The 16,006-nt window shown below is 37.8% G+C and overlaps 1 protein-coding gene across 3 annotated transcripts in view; it reads left to right on the top strand.

Annotated features, from left to right (window-relative positions):
* MEMO1 (mediator of cell motility 1) overlaps nt 1-16,006 on the top strand; it is a 120,730-nt gene that overhangs the window by 48,591 nt on the left and 56,133 nt on the right. For all 3 annotated transcript variants that reach the window (XM_078056144.1, XM_078056145.1, XM_036119124.2), the window contains one exon: nt 8,621-8,702. In XM_078056144.1, coding sequence (XP_077912270.1) covers nt 8,621-8,702 — 82 coding nt within the window. The remainder of the gene's footprint in view (nt 1-8,620; nt 8,703-16,006) is intronic.

Here is a 16,006-nt window from a genome sequence, read left to right as displayed (position 1 = left end):
TCACCCCATAATATGTATTCCCCCAATTTTCTATATGAACATATTTTTAATAATAAAAAAATAGCAAACAGATCAATATTTTGATCCTAAAAAAAGAGTTTACATAAGATACTACAGCCAGGCACTATCAAGGGATTTAGTCACATCATTTGATAGGGATAGGGAATTTGTTTATAAACAGAGGATGGGAGTAGGAATAGAGAATCCAAATTAATGGCGTATTAATGGGATCACTGCTAAACCTGTTTTCAGACTACAGTTTTGCAAGTGACCTGAAGGGAGAAATATACTGTGATCCTCCATATTTGCAACCCTTTTAGGTATGAAATGCCAGTGGAATTGGTATTAACTTTGTGAAAATTTTGAGAAACTGTATATGAGTGGGCAGAAGAGTGCTAAGTGATTTCCAGTTGGACAAATAGAAGAGTTGGTTGGCATACGCTAAAGGTTATTCATTGGAGGATTAATTGCCCCTATGCAAGGGTATTCTGGACTACAGAGTTTAACTAAAAAATGTAAATAAATTCTTAAAATGTTTAAATAAATTGGTGGGATGGGGTGCCTGGGTGGCTCAGTTGTAGGCGTCTGCCTTCAGCTCAGGTCATGATCCCAGGGTCCTGGGATTGAGTCCCGCATGGGGCTCCCTGCTCCGCGGGAAGCCTGCTTCTCCCTCTCCCACTCCCCGTGCTTGTGTTCCCTCTCTCGCTGTGTCTCTGTCAGATAAATAAATAAAAATCTTTAAAAAAAAATAAATAAATTGGTGGGTAATAAAGAATCCAAGATATTTGGATATGGCCTAACCTAAAGATTTTTGTCAAGGAGAACAATCAGTGTTCTTCACAGCAAAGGTTTTTTTGGGTGGGTTGATACAGTAATGCTCTGGATAGTTTTGGGTTAGATTCAGTGTGGCAATTCTTGTGGTTCCAAGAGCATGTTATTTTCTGTGTGAGGAGTCCTATCATAGATACATAAAAACAAATAGTATCCCTTGAGATGTATCTAAAAATAAGATACTAAGTTTTGTAAATAGCATAGCAATAAATTTTAGGTATGTGATCACAGTACAGCGTCAATAATGAGAGAAAGGATTTGGGGAGAACTGCTGAAATGTGACTTTTAAAATTAAATGAGATTATTATAGTTGGTAGGGCTTCTCAGAAACACTTTTCATTGTAGTGAGAAGCAGTGGTCTCAAATGCTGGTTTTTGATGAATTTTTTGCTGTTCTGCATTGAAGTAAATATCAGAACATTATAGTGAGTGTAGTTTATAGTACCTACTGTATTTCATCAATTTTAAGGTGTATATTTTCCCACATTTTAACATTTCTGAAATTGAGATATTTTATAATCAGTGGCACCTAAACATCATTGTTGGTTGTGAAATAGTTGCCACTGTCTACATACATGTGAACTCAATAATTAATTCAATTAATGCTTGTATGACTGGACAGCTGCAGCCCATTGATGTTTTAGTTAACGTACCATTTAAGGACCATTTATGGAAGAGATTACCATTCCTGAGTTGTCTTCTGAAACCTGTGGTTAGTTACATCTTATGGTTACACTTTTTGTAAGATCAAGATATGTATGGCATGGGAACTTTTTTTTTTTTTTTTTTAAGATTTTATTTATTTATTTGACAGAGAGAGACACAGTGAGAGAGGGAACACAAGCAGGGGGAGTGGGAGAGGGAGAAGCAGGCTCTCCGCTGAGCAGGGAGCCCGATGCGGGGCTCGATCCCAGGACCCCGGGATCATGACCTGAGCTGAAGGCAGGCGCTTAACGACTGAGCCACCCAGGCGCCCCGGCATGGGAACTTTTATAGTCAATTGCTTGGACGAGAGTCGATAGGCAATAGAAGAACGCATTTATTTATATATTTACTTACTTATTTATAAAGATTTTATTTATTTATTTGAGAGAGAGAGAGAGAGAGAGAGCGTGGCAGCGCACACAAGCAGTGGGGGAGGTTCAGAGGGAGGGGGCAAGCAGACTCCCCGCTGAGCAGGCAGCCTCACATGGGGCTTCATCCCAGGACCCTGAGATCATGACCTGAGCCGAAGGCAGATGCTTAACAACTGAGCCACCCAGGCGCCCCACAGAGGATGATTTTATGGAAAAACAAAGGGTACCAATGACTGTGAGTTAAAAAGCAATTTAGATATCGGATTGTGAATTTGAAGACATTTTTCAGAATCTCTCTTTTTTTTATTATTATTATGTTCAATTAGCCAGCATATAGTGTATCATTAGTTTTTTTTTTTTTTTAAGATTTTATTTATTTATTCAACAGAGAGAGTGAGAGAGTACAAGCAGGGGGAACACTAGAGGGAGAGGGAGAAGCAGGCTTCCTGCTGAGCAGGGAGCCTGATGTGGGGCTCCATCCCAGGACCCTGAGATCATGACCTGAGCTGAAGGCAGATGCTTAACCATCTGAGCCACCCAGGCATCCCATATATCATTAGTTTTTGATGTAGGGTTCAACAATTCGGTAGTTGCATATAACACCCGGTGCTCATCACTACCCATGCCCTCCTTAATACCAAGAATACTTTGAATTTATTTTGCTTCTTAATATATAAACATGAGTATCATAATTCATGTCTAAATAAATTGAAAAGAGCCTTTCCAATAAATAAAAAATAAAAAATTATAAGTGATAAGTAGCCATATGTCCTAGTTTAATTGGGAGGTTTTTTTTTGTCTTTCTTAGTGGTACATAAAATAATGGTGCATCTTGATACTGCTGGTATCCTGGAGTCAATGAAATGTGGTTAATTTATTCGGTTTAAAGGGCTGAGATTATTTTAAAATTGTACTCATCTTACTTTTTGGTGTTATTTATTTTATGAAGTCATGGTGATCATAGATAAATGGTTGGTATGTTTTAAGTGTCCTTTCTTAGTAAAATAAAAAAAGTGGCACCCCTGTGTTGGTTCCCCCCATTTTTTTTTTGAAATTTTATTGGCTTGTGAAATTCAGAGATCCAGCAGCCACTGTTATAAAAAGTCTAGCATAAATTATTTATTTTTTATTTTTTTAAAAAGATTTTGTTTAATTATTAGAGAGAGAGAGCACAAGCAGGTGGAGCAGCAGGCAGATGGAGAGGGTGAAGCAGACTCCCTGCTGAGCCGAGAGCCTGACAGGGGGCTCAATCCCAGGACCCTAGGATCATGACCTGAGCCGAAGGTAGATACTTAACTGACTGAGCCACCCAGGCGCCCCTATCTTATTATTTTTGACTACAGGTTAATTTTTTTAGTTTGAACAGGTTTCACAGAATGATTGCCAACAAAATACTAGGTGCTGACAGCGTGCTTTTGTTTGGATTTGTATTTTTTGCTTCTGCTTTGTCTCTTGTTACTTTGCCTTAACAAATCTCATGGAATTAAGTTTACTGTGTTAATAATCAGGTACCACTTGAAAAAGAATGGTAAAAAAAAGTTATAGTTGTTGGTCATTCTTTATATATTTGGGATACTTTGAGCAACACTAGAAGGCTCTTCTAACCAAAAATGTCTCTTTTTTAGCTTGTCCTGGTGTCTGAAATTTTTATCTTTCAGCCATTCTTTGTATTTGGGACACTGACAGTTAGAAGCTCCATGAAGGCAGGTATTGCATCTGTCTTTTTTATTGCTATAACTACAGCATTCATTCCACTTCTTGGCACATAAATAGGTGTTCCGTAAATATTTATTCAATTAATAAATGAAAGCAAATGTTATTTGTGACATTAAAACATTATTGGTCATAGTTAAGCCCATGATGTGCTAATTTATTTAATAGAAGAAGAGAAGAGCTTAGAGAACACATGACTTTTTTTTTTTTTTTTAAGGTTTTTATTTATTTGACAGAGAGAGAGCAGGAAAGCACAGGCAGGGGGAGCAGAAGAGGGAGAAGGAGAAGGCACCCAGGCGCCTCAGAACACATGACTTTTGTTCAGAGTGAGCAGGCACTAACGTTTTTTGTTTGCAAAGAAGAATAGGAACAGCAGACCAAACAAAAGTGTAGAAAACCATTTTGGCTTACTTCATTACATATCTTAGAATGGTTCTGTTAAGAAGTTGCATAGGAGGGGCGCCTGGGTGGCTCAGTCTAAAGCATCTGCCTTCAGCTCAGGTCATGATCCCAGGTTCCTGGGATTGAGCCCCTTGTCGAGCCCCTTGTCGGGCTCCCTGCTCATCGGGGAGCCTGCTTCTCCCTCTGCTGCTCCCCCTGCTTGTGTGCACGCTCTTTCTCTCTGACAAAATAAACAAAATCTTAAAAAAAAAAGAAGTTGCATAGGAAAAGCAGGACTGAGGAGGGGTGTGTATGTGTGTGTATGTTTAATATCTCTATAGTTTTGTCACTATGAGAGTAAACTTCCTTGTAAAATTGTTTAACTCAAGTAGGATAGAAACAGAAGTGTTACTAAGTTGCGTTATAGTAAATATAGCCCATTATTTATTGTTTGTTTCCTAAGGAAATAACTGAGTATTGATCCTTTGGGAACCTACTTTTAGTATCTTTTCCAAAGAAGTAAATGTCCATTTATCCCTCTCAGGGCAAGATCACACAGCCATTAGTTTTGCTAGGATTTAACAATACTTCGATTTTTCCACTCATCAGTGTGCCTTCAAATCCAGTGGTATTTGAAACACAAAGCATATTTTGTTCGTCATCTTCATGTGTTAAGGATACCATTTTGCTAAGTATCAGCCTCTCTGGAAGAACTCAAATTCATTTTTTTACTTGATACTTTATAGATCAACAGTTAAGCAACCATAATAAACATACATGCTCAGTTGTCTTATTCAAAGATAATTAAGAAACTTGGAGTTTAGCTTTTACCTTAGAATCCTTTTGAGGAAATTTGTCCTTTTAATAGAAGGACTGCTAAAAGACCTTGATTTAGTGCTTAAAAATCAGTGAATTTGGTGGCAGTAGAGTGGCTAAATTGGGAGATAATATATTCTTTGCTTTTACCCACTATTCAGTTTGTTTTGTCAACTTCCTTGGAAATATTTAGAGCAATACTTATTTTAAGTTAATACAAAGTTTATTCGTCAGCTAAAAATTTACACTGAAAATCTGAACTATTTTTCCTTGAGTTACTAATGAGGTTATGTAATACATTTTTTCTTGGAATTGTTCTTAAATTTAAGTTTTTAAAATAAACTACATTGCTGAAATCAGAACTTTTTTGTACTTTGGCATTTTATAGATGGGCTGTTCATTATAAACTTGACTTGTTTCTATTTATAGTCCTAAATATATGCAGAGGGATATCCAAGTCAGTAGATGTTTAATCTCAATGGATATCAGGGAAAAACAAATTAGAAGAAATAAAGGTATACTGTTTCATACCTATCATATTGCCAAAGAATTAAAAATTCTGACAGTATCGAATATTGGTAAGGATGAGGGGAAATGGGAATTTTTAACCATTGCCGATGTTGGAGAAATATAATTTAAACCAAAACCTCCATTTCAGAAAAACCTCTCTTCAGAGGCAGAAGAGAAAGAAAATAAGCATTGAGCCACAATGTGAAGCACATCACAGTCAATCTGCTAAGAGATTTCAGAGATCTAAAGAGAGCTCACCCTTTATATGGCCAGATACAACCCATTACATACATGTTCTCAAGATAAATTGTAAGTAGTGCTCAAGTCAGAGGGCTTGATAGCAACATTTCTCACACATAGTTCATTTTAAATCAGTTGGTAATTGGGGTGACCGTATGTATTTGTAACTGGCTAAAAATAAACTTGTGTTCTTATGAGAGGAAGGTAATTTTGCAACTGGGAGCTAGGTGGCCAGCTAGTTATTAGGTTCCTGTCTTCCCACAAAACTGGCAGAAAGAGGGTGCTATTTCCTTTGGGGCAAATCACATTTCAAAGAGTCCTGGGTTGCTGGTTAGAAGCTTGCTTGCAAGCTTGATTGCTTGCTTGCTTACTGACTGACTTATTTATTATTTAAAATAAGCTGTATTTAAAGTGAGCTGTGCACCCAGCATGGGGCTTGAACTCAGAGTCGCCTGATCTACTGACTGAGCCAGCTGGGGTCCCTAGAAGCTTATTTAGCTTTTAAAAAGATTTACATATATTTCAAAGGGATGGAGAAATAATTTACAATTACAAGTTTTCTAGAGAATGTGCTTTAAGAAAAATGTGGGGGGTATCTCTTCCTTCCTTTCTTTTTTATTTTATTTTATTTTATTAAGTAGGCTTCATGCTCAAACGTGGAGCTCAGACTTACAACCTGAGATCCAGAGTCTCATGTTCCACTGAGCCAGCTAGGTGCCCCATTCTTCCCTTATTTTTAACAAGAAAAATTAAACTTCTCATTTTTTATGCCTTTACACTGATGGGTAAATTGATCTGGCCACTTTAGTGGGCAATTTGCAGTGTTCTGGTAGAGGTGAAGATATGCGTACTCTATGATCCAGTACTTTTATTTGTAGTTAAATCCCAGAAAAACTCTTTTTTTAAAAAAAAGATTTATTCATTTGAGAGGGTGGGGGTGGGAAGCGAGTGAGTGTGATGGGAAGGGGCAGAAAGAGCGGGGGAGTGAGAATCCTGAGCAGACTCCCCGCTGAGCATGGAGCCTGACACAGGCTCCATTCTGCGACCCTGAGATCAGGACCTGAGTGGAAATCAAGAGTTAGTCGCTGAACCGACTGAGCCAGCCAGGCGGCCCCCAGAAAAACTCTTAATACATGATTATAAGAGACTTGTAACATTGCATATTAACAGTGAAACAGTGGAAACAACCAAGTGTCTGTGACGAGAATAAATAGATAAATTTTGGTATATTCACACAGTATAATACAGCATTGAAAGTGAGTGAACTAGAGCTACAAAATCAACATGAGTACCTGTTATCAATAATGTTGTGTACTGAATCAAATTATGGAAGAACATGCACAGTATATTTATGTAATATTTAAAAACATGTAGAATAATACCTATGCAGAACAATGCATATTTTATGGATATATACATTAGTAAAAGTATAATAATGTAATGATGAACACCAGAATCAGTAGGTGATTTTGATTTCCCTCTGAGGAGGGACATGTATAATGGGATCAGCAAGGTTTTCAAGTGTGTCTGTAATATTTTATTTCTTAATAAAGGAAGATCTTAAGTAAAGAAGAATGTTAAAATTTAATTTATTTGGGTAGTGGATGCATGGATGTTTATTTTATTATTATCTAGATTCTTTTGTAACATTTAAATATTTTATGATTAAATGCTTAAAAAAAGAGAGCTAGAGAAAAAAAGGGGCCAGAGAAATGGGTGGTAGTTGGGGGGAAATCAGTCTGCTTATATTATATATTTGCATGCTAATGGTAACGATCTAGTAAAAGGGACAAGTTAGTGCAGGAGACTGGGACAGGTATCTATGAGTAGAGTCCTTGAGAAGAGAAACATTGGGACCCAGTGCAGAAGGAATTTGTTTGACTTTTGATTAGGAGTAGGGTCAATGTGTTGACACAGGAGAGAAGACAGAATAAATGGTAGGAAGAGGAAGTAGTTCTCTTCTGAATTTAGGGTGACTAACGTCCAGGTTTGCCTGCGACTAAGAGGTTTCCCAAAGTGCAAGACTTTCAGTGCTAAAACTGGGGAAGTCCTGGCCAAACCAGGATGGTTGGCCATCTTCTGATTTTCCTTGACAAAATGAAAAAGCATGATCATCTACTGGGAGTGAGAGGGGGATGAGGCTTTAAGGTAAAATGAGAAGCTATATGAAGTAATTATCTTAAGGCTGGGAGAGCAAATTCACTAGGTTAATGTGATATGATTTCTGAGCTTTGCTAAGGGTCTGCAATTTATGGGTATAATTTTAAAGTTCATGTGGTTGCGTTTGTCTTCTCATTCATCTGCACAAGTGAAGGTACTGTGTTAAGTGGAAAGTTGGTTTTAACTGATTTGACTGTGGTGGAGGAAGAGAGGAGCAAGAATGAGGGCATAGGTAAGGAAATGATTATAGTGATGGAACATCAAGTCTCAGGCTGGGTAAGGGGAAGAAGAAAGGAGAGGAAGGATAGTGGGAAAAGTAACTCCAAGTCTGTTGGCAATCAGCAGATTTCTAGAAGTGAACTGGAAAGATAGGCAGTGAGGAGAGTGGGATGCTTGAAATTGAGATTTTTGACACGGCATAGTCACTGGTTATCAATGTGATCACCAGAGTAGGGGCTGGAGTGGATAGAAGGAAAGGTTTTGGGTATGGGAGTGATCACTCCATGGATGTGATTTTAGTGATTAAGGCAAGTTTTGGTGCTCTGTATACAATCACTCAGGTATTTTCTTTTCATGTGCCAAGAGTCTTTTGTTTCTTGTTTTATTTTGTTTAAACAGTGCCTCAAATTATAGAATCGTATTGTTGTTCTGGAATGAAGATGGTTGTAAATAAGTAAGTGGATAAAAGCAAATTTTGTATAATCAGTATGTGGCCTTATCTGTGGCTTGCTTAGTAGTTGGTTAAGTTTCAAACATTAACATCCAAACTAATGATCCCACTGCCCATTAAGCTATTTTAGTCCCAGATAGGTTCAATAAGGACTTTGTGTCAAGTATGGTTATATATAGTACATTTCTCTGCTAACTCCAATTTCCCTCTTTCTCTTTTTATAGGACCGCAGCTGAATGCACAGCTAGAAGGTTGGCTCTCACAAGTACAGTCTACAAAAAGACCTGCTAGAGCCATTATTGCACCGTAAGTTTTAAGGGTCTTTACCCAGAATGTTTCATTTTTAATTATTAATATAGAATAGTATTTATAGATGGAACTAAAAAATTAAAAAATAAATGCTGTGTTGAGCTGAAGAAATTATATGTAGTCATTTTCATGATTCCTTTGGCTTTCATTTTAACTCAAGGATAAAGGAATTGGCTATTTTCTCAGGTGCAGTAATTTTAAAATTTATTTTTTGGTAATAAAACTGACTTTTAAAGCAGAGGCTGATTTGCAGTGCATAAACTTGATGATTTCAGGTTGATGTAAATGAGTAAGTTCTGTTTTAAATATGAAAAAAGATCTACTTTAATTCGTTTTTTCCTTATAATGAAAAAGATATGTTAAACAATACGTGCAATATGGAGTAGCTAACCAGATATTTGGGGAATAGGTAGCTTTTTTTTTCTTTTTAATGAAGAAAATCTGTGATTGTTTTGTCTTTGAATCTTAGAAGGCTTTCTAGAACTACAAGCTAACAAATACAGTTAAGAGTTTGTCTGTATGTGATAGGAATTCAGTTCGTTTTGATTTGGTTTCCAGTGCTAACTTTCAAAACACATTTTTTTAAGCACATGTTAACTGTTTTCCGAGAAGAGTAAAGGTTGGAGTTTGTCCCATTTCTTTCACAGCAGTGTCTTTTATGTAACTTCTGTTGAGTTAGGTTTGGTGCCCCGATAAATAAAAAATAGTGAACTAATGGTATCTACTTATTGAAGAATATGAGAATTAAATAAGTAAATACACACAAAGAGCCTACATTAATGTCTGGCACATAATAAGTATTCCATAAGTGCTAGGTATTTAATGTGCCAAACATTTTGTTAAGTGGTCCATTTGTATGATCTAACTTGATCTCATTTAATAGATAGGAGGTTGACTGTACCACTTATAAGGTATGTGACATACAAGTTACTTAATCTCTTATGCCTTTGTGTCATTGGTAAAATTGGAATATTAATAGTACCTCCACATAATTTTTTGATGATTAAATGAGTTAATCTTTATAAACTTTTAGCATAATAACTTAAACTATTATTTATTTAGTCATTCAGCAAATATGTACCCGGCTAAATGCCAGGTGTTCTTCTTAGTGCTGCTTTTTGTTTCATTAAAGTTTTTGGGGGGAGGTTTTATCTTGTTCTTTTGTTTGGGACATATTCCTGTTTTCTCAGTTTGCTTGACTCTATGTTTGTTTCTATGTATGAGTCCTCAAAGAGTGGCCTCCTGGAGGAGATGAACCTTATCTTTCAACGTTGCCCTAGCTCTTGGTTGTCTCTGAAACCTTTGTGATTGTCTAAGCAGCTTGATTTATTCTTGATAAGTCCCAGTTGTTGAGAGTGTGCCAAGACTTGTCAGTGTTCTGAAGGGGGTGGATCTCAGGCAGCCCCTAGTTATAGGCTGATTGGAAGCCAGACCCTCAGGCAGCAGGTTTTAAAATACGTAGTCCTGTGCAACTGTAGTTGTAAACCCAGTTGGCCTTCAGACCAGGTGATCTAAAGGTGTCCTCTGGGCAACTGGCAAAAATCAGGGCTTTAGATGAGTGTATAAACTCCTTTCTGGGAGGTACTGGCGAAATGTAGTGAGGCTTAGGGAGAGTGTAAAGATGGTGTCCCCTGGCCTACTTTCCCTGAAAGCACCTCCACAGCCTCCAGATGTGTGGCAAATGTGAAGTGTGGCCCTCAGGCTGAAGCTCTGGGACAAGTAAATAGGTCTGTTTCACAGAAAGACTAGGGATGTGTTTCAGACTGCTGTCTTTGTGGTGCCCTGGAGGCAATAGCCTGCCAAGAACTGTCTCTCTCCAATTGTTACAGCCCTTTTGGACCCAGGAATGCAGGCCCCCCTGGCCACCAGAGCAGGTGATCAAGGAGTGTCCCCTGTGTAGACTGCATGTGCCTGCCAGCTTTAGCAAGGCCACAGGAGAGCGCATGGCTGGTGCAGACACAGCTTTCCCACGGCCGTAGGCTGGGCTGCCCTGTTGGCGCTATCAGGGCAGAGGGAGAGCACCAGAAAGTCCCGGCCAGTGCCTCCATCCCTGGGAAGTTCCGACAGGCCCCTGCCTCTCTGATAGATGTTTTAAGATTAGCCAGTGAAACTTCTTCACATATAGTCTGGGCACTTTTCAAATTGCTGCTTTTGTGCTGGTTTCCAGGGCGACTGAGTCTGCATATGAGCCCTTTAAGAGAAGTATCTCAGTTTCCTACAGCCCTTTGGGTCTCCTGGATGTGAGCCCTGTTGGTGTTCAAAGCCAGATGTTTTGGGGGTGCATCTCTCTGTTACAGTTCCCAAGGAGTGGGGTACCTGATGTGGGGCATGAACCCTTCACTCCTCAGGGAGAAAATCTGGATTCGTGAGATTCCTTCTGATTGTGGGTCCCCGTGCCAGGGGTGGGGTTTTGAAGAGACCGCATCCTGCCTCTCCTTCCCATCTTGATGTGGCCCTTTTACCATTTGTTGCAAAGGAGCTATTCAGCTAGTTTTCATTCTTTTCCAGAGGGAATTGTTCGATATGTAGCAGTAGATTTGGTGTGTCCATGGGATGTGAATTTAGGATCTTCCTCTGCTGCCATCTTGGACTACCCACTAGTGCTGCATTTCGAATAAACTACAATTGCTACTTTCATGGTGCTTACATTTTAGTACTTGGGAAAACAGACAGTAAACAAATAATTACAGGCATACATCAAAGATATTGTGGATTTGGTTCCAGACCACTGCAATTAAATGAATATTGCAATAAAATGAGTCAAATGAATTTGTTTCCCAGTATGTAAAAGTTATGTTTATACTGTAATGTATTCTATTAAGTGTACAATAGCATTATGTCTAAGAAAACAGTGTACATACCTTAATTAGAAAATACTTACTGCTAAAAAATGCTAACCATTCAGTGAGTTATAATCACTGATCACAGATAGCCATAACAAATATAATAATAATAATAATAAAGTTTGGAATATTGCAAGAATTACCAAAATGCGACATAGAGACATGAAGTGAGCAAATGTTGTTGGAAAAATGGCGCCAATGAACTTGTTTGATTCAAGGTTGCCACAAACCTTCACAATTTTTTTTTTTTAAGATTTTATTTATTTATTTGACAGAGAGAGACACAGTGAGAGAGGGAACACAAGCAGGGGGAGTGGGAGAGGGAGAAGCAGGCTCCCCGCTGAGCAGGGAGCCCGATGCGCGGGGCTCGATCCCAGGACCCTGGGACCATGACCTGAGCTGAAGGCAGACATTCAACCGACTGAGCCACCCAACTGCCCAAACCTACACAATTTATAAAAAAACAAAAAACAAACAAAAAAACCAATGCCATATCTGTGAAGTACAATACAGCAAAGCACAATAAAACGAGGTATTCCTGTGTGTTCTGTATCAGGTGGTAATGGATGCTAAGAATAATAAAGCTGATAAGAGGATTGAGAGTGACAGTATGGGTAGGGAGGTGCTAGTTTATATAGGATAGTAAGAAAAGGTCTCCCTGATAAGGTAACATTTGAGCCTAAATAATGCAAGAGAGAGGTTATACAGATATCCAGGGAAAGGGTTTTCAGGTTGAGGAACAGCAAGTACAAAGGCTCTGCAGCAGGATATGCTTAGTGTATTTGAGGAACAGCAAGGAGGACAGTGTAGCTGAAGTGATGTGTACAAGGGGAAGAGTAGTGGATGAGGTAGGCAGCGAGAGCTAGATCATGAGGCTTTGTAGACTATTCCAACAACTTCGGTTTTTATTCCAAGTGATATGGCAAGTCATGAGAAATTTTGAGCAGAAAGGTGACATGACTTGACTTAGGTTTGAAAAGAATTGTTCTTGCTATTGTATGGATGGTCTGTTTTGTGGCAACTGGGAATCTAGTTTAGGAGGCTTACTATAATAGTACAAGAAAGAGATGACATAGTGGCTTTGATTGGGGGCTAGTGGCAGAGGTGATGAGAAGCAGTGTACTCGGGATATATTTCAAAGGTAGGACTAGTAAAGTAGAAGAAGAGTCAGGAATGACTCTTGAGTTTTGGCCTGTGAAACGGGAAAGATGGAATTGGTTTTATACTGATAAGGGACAGATGGATGGGTAGAGGTGGGAAGTAGACTTTAAGGTGTTTATGTAGAATCTAGGATTATATTTTGACCATGTTAAATGTTGAGATGCCTATTAGGTATCTGTAAGTGGAGATTTCAAATGGGCAGCTAGATGTATGAGTCTGGAGTACAGAGAAGAAGGACCAGGCTGTGTTGATATATATATATATGTGTGATATATATATCACATTTAAAGTCTAAACAGGCTGTGGTTGCCTAGTGAGGGAAATATAGAGAAGAGAAAAGGTTTAAAAACTTAAGCCCTTAGGCAAGCTAATTTTATTTAGAGATCAGGGTGAAGATGAGCATTTGCAAAGGAGGTGCTGAAGGAGGACCAGTGGGGCAGGAGGAGAACCAAGAGTGAGTGGTGTTTGTAGGAGGCAAAAGGATGAAAAATGTGTCAGGGAGAAGAAAATTAATTAGCTGTGTCAAATTCTGCCAATAGGTCAAATAAGATGAGGACTGAGAATTGAAGATTGGATTTGGCAATATGGAGATCAGTGGTGGCCTTGCTACAAACAATTTCTGTGGAGATGAAAGCACGATCATAGTGGGTTCAAGAATCGGAGAGGAAAATAAAGTGAGGATAGTCTTTTTTTTTTTTTTTAAGATTTTATTTATTTATTTGAGAGAGAGAGTGCATGAGCAGGGTGAGAGGAGGAGGGAGAAGGAGAGAGACTCTCAAGCAGACTCTGCACTGAGGGTGGAGTGGGAGCGGGACACAGGACTCAGTCTCACGACCCGGAGATGATGACCTGAGCCGAAATCAAGAATCTGATGCTTAACTGACTGAGTCACCCAGGTGTCCTGAGGGTATTTTTTTTTTTTAAGATTTTATTTGTTTATTTAAGAGAGAGAGAGCATGAACACAAGCGGGGGAGGCAGAGGGGGAAACAGACTCCCCACTGAGCAGGGAGCCTGATGTAGGACTCGTTCCCAGGACCCTGGGATCATGATCTGAGCTGAAGGCAGACGCTTAACCAACTGAGCCACCCAGGCGCCCCAGGGTAATTTTTTTTTTAATGGACTTTTCTATAAATCAAGGAAATGGGGCAATGGGAATATGTTGTTGGGTGAAAAATTTTACTTAAGGTGGGAGATATTGAAGTGTTTATAATATAGATGAAATGATCCAGTAGAGAAAGAAAAAATGATGCAGGAATAAAGGGGGGAAGTTTGCTTAATCCTTGATTGGGTGAGAAACAATGATTAATAATCATCTCTTTATAGTAACTCGTGACATAGGGTCTATGTCATTCTCATCACTTTGCTGGTATTTGGCTATTATATGCCACCTTCCTAGTTAAAACTTGTTTCAAATGTGGGAGCTGTGCTGAATCAACATATAATTAAGTCAAGGTTAGTTATTCATGAAAATGTAGCTAGACTTGTTTCCTTTTTATAGTTAGCTCTAAGTTGAAATTGGCAGTGGCCTGAGAAATGGAATGTTTGAGTCTAAGTTACAAATATATTGATTTGTAAAAGATTTCCAAGTTACTATAGGTTTTAAAATGGGTATTTGAAAATATTTTTGGCTTTGGTGTGCATGTTTCTGTTACATAGTGACTTTGTAGTTATGTTTGTGCACATATAATGCAATTTCCATTTTGTTAACATATGAAAACTTTAAATATAGTCAAGTTTATATATGGTTTCCAGAAGTAATTATTTTCCTTTCCAGAGGAGTTTTTTTTTTTTTTTTTAGGTAGAAAAGCAACAACAAATATTTTATTGTTCTATAGGCACAAAAGGGTCTTTGTTAAGAATATGCTTATTTAGTATTAGAAAACTTAAAATTTTAAGATTCCTACTTTTATTTCAAATCAAGTCTATTCAAATAAACATTTTTTTTTAAGATTGTATTGTTAAGTAATCTCTACACCCAACATGGGACTCGAACATACATCCCTGAGATCAAGAGTTGCATGCTCTAGTGTCTGAGCCAGCCAGGCGCCCCTAAAAAACATTCTTTAACTTTTATAAAATTTAGCTCTCCGGGACCAGCTTTTCTTAGATTTTGCCTTCATAGGCATAAGTCATGTAAGGAGAGCCTTAAAAAACAAACAAATCAGAACATAGATAGCATACTTTTAAAAGTACTTAATTGCTTATTTGTATATTGATGTAGATTAAATAGAATAATGTCGTTAAAGAATAAATATTGACCCATAAACCCAACTATTGATCAATCTTAATGATTCTTATCTATATGGCATATAGACAGGTGTAGTTGGGGGATTCAAAAGAATTTAATTTGATTTAAAAATGTCCTTTGGTTGAATTTAGGACAGCTTTACTTGTCTTGAGGTATAGGAAACAGTATGTTGCCCAGGGATATATATTGATATGATCTCATGAACTAGAAGTTCCAAAAGCCTTCCTACCTTACTGCCAGATACCTTGATGCCAAAATTGTTGTTTATCTTGCAGTATGCAGGGATAACTCAGCAACCCTTAGAATGGAGCTGTACATTAAGTATGTATCACTTAAGAAACCTCTTATTGAATATAAAAATATAATCAGATAATTGGGAGGGGGCTATGGATATTGTGGCCGTCCTAATACATTTAAACTAGAGTTTGATTTGTTTTTAGTAGTAAACCTAGTAGGAGTAGTATGGAATAAAGGATACTTTCACTTTTCATTGTGTACCCGTCTTTATTGTTTAACTTTCTTATACTGTGTGCATGTATTACTTTGAACATAAAAACTAGTTTAAAACACTTAAAAGCTAGGAAATATTTATATAGAAGACCAGTTTACATTTAGTGAAGTACACCTGTTCAGCTCTACCGGTGTATATGGTGAGACAATGAATCTTCATAAATCATGTAATTAATTTAAGTTACTGGAGATGTGCAACTTGTTTATTTCTAGTCCTTGTTTTTTTTAAGCAGTAGGTTATTCATGGCAGTATCTCAGGTCCTATATATTCTAGCAGTAAAACAATCTAGATATGCAGCATTGTGGTTAGTTTATTCTTATTTGACTTGAAAAACTTTAGTAACTTTCCTTAGTTCATAGTATTGTTTAGTTAATATTTGTGAGATTCCATTTTATAAAAATAAAATATTCTGAGTAATGACTTTCTAACTTGGACATTTTTTGGGTTATAATCATCTGATATTTTTTTATGAAGCAGGAATCTTGAGGGCTCCTGAGGAATGCCTATAAATAAAAGAACAAAAGACTAGGTGCAGCG

This window comes from Halichoerus grypus, chromosome 10, assembly GCF_964656455.1.
Source record: "Halichoerus grypus chromosome 10, mHalGry1.hap1.1, whole genome shotgun sequence".
In the NCBI taxonomy this organism is placed as follows: domain Eukaryota; kingdom Metazoa; phylum Chordata; class Mammalia; order Carnivora; family Phocidae; genus Halichoerus; species Halichoerus grypus.
The sequence above is the reverse complement of the archived record's forward strand: the minus strand, read 5'-3'. Positions and strand labels throughout refer to the sequence as shown.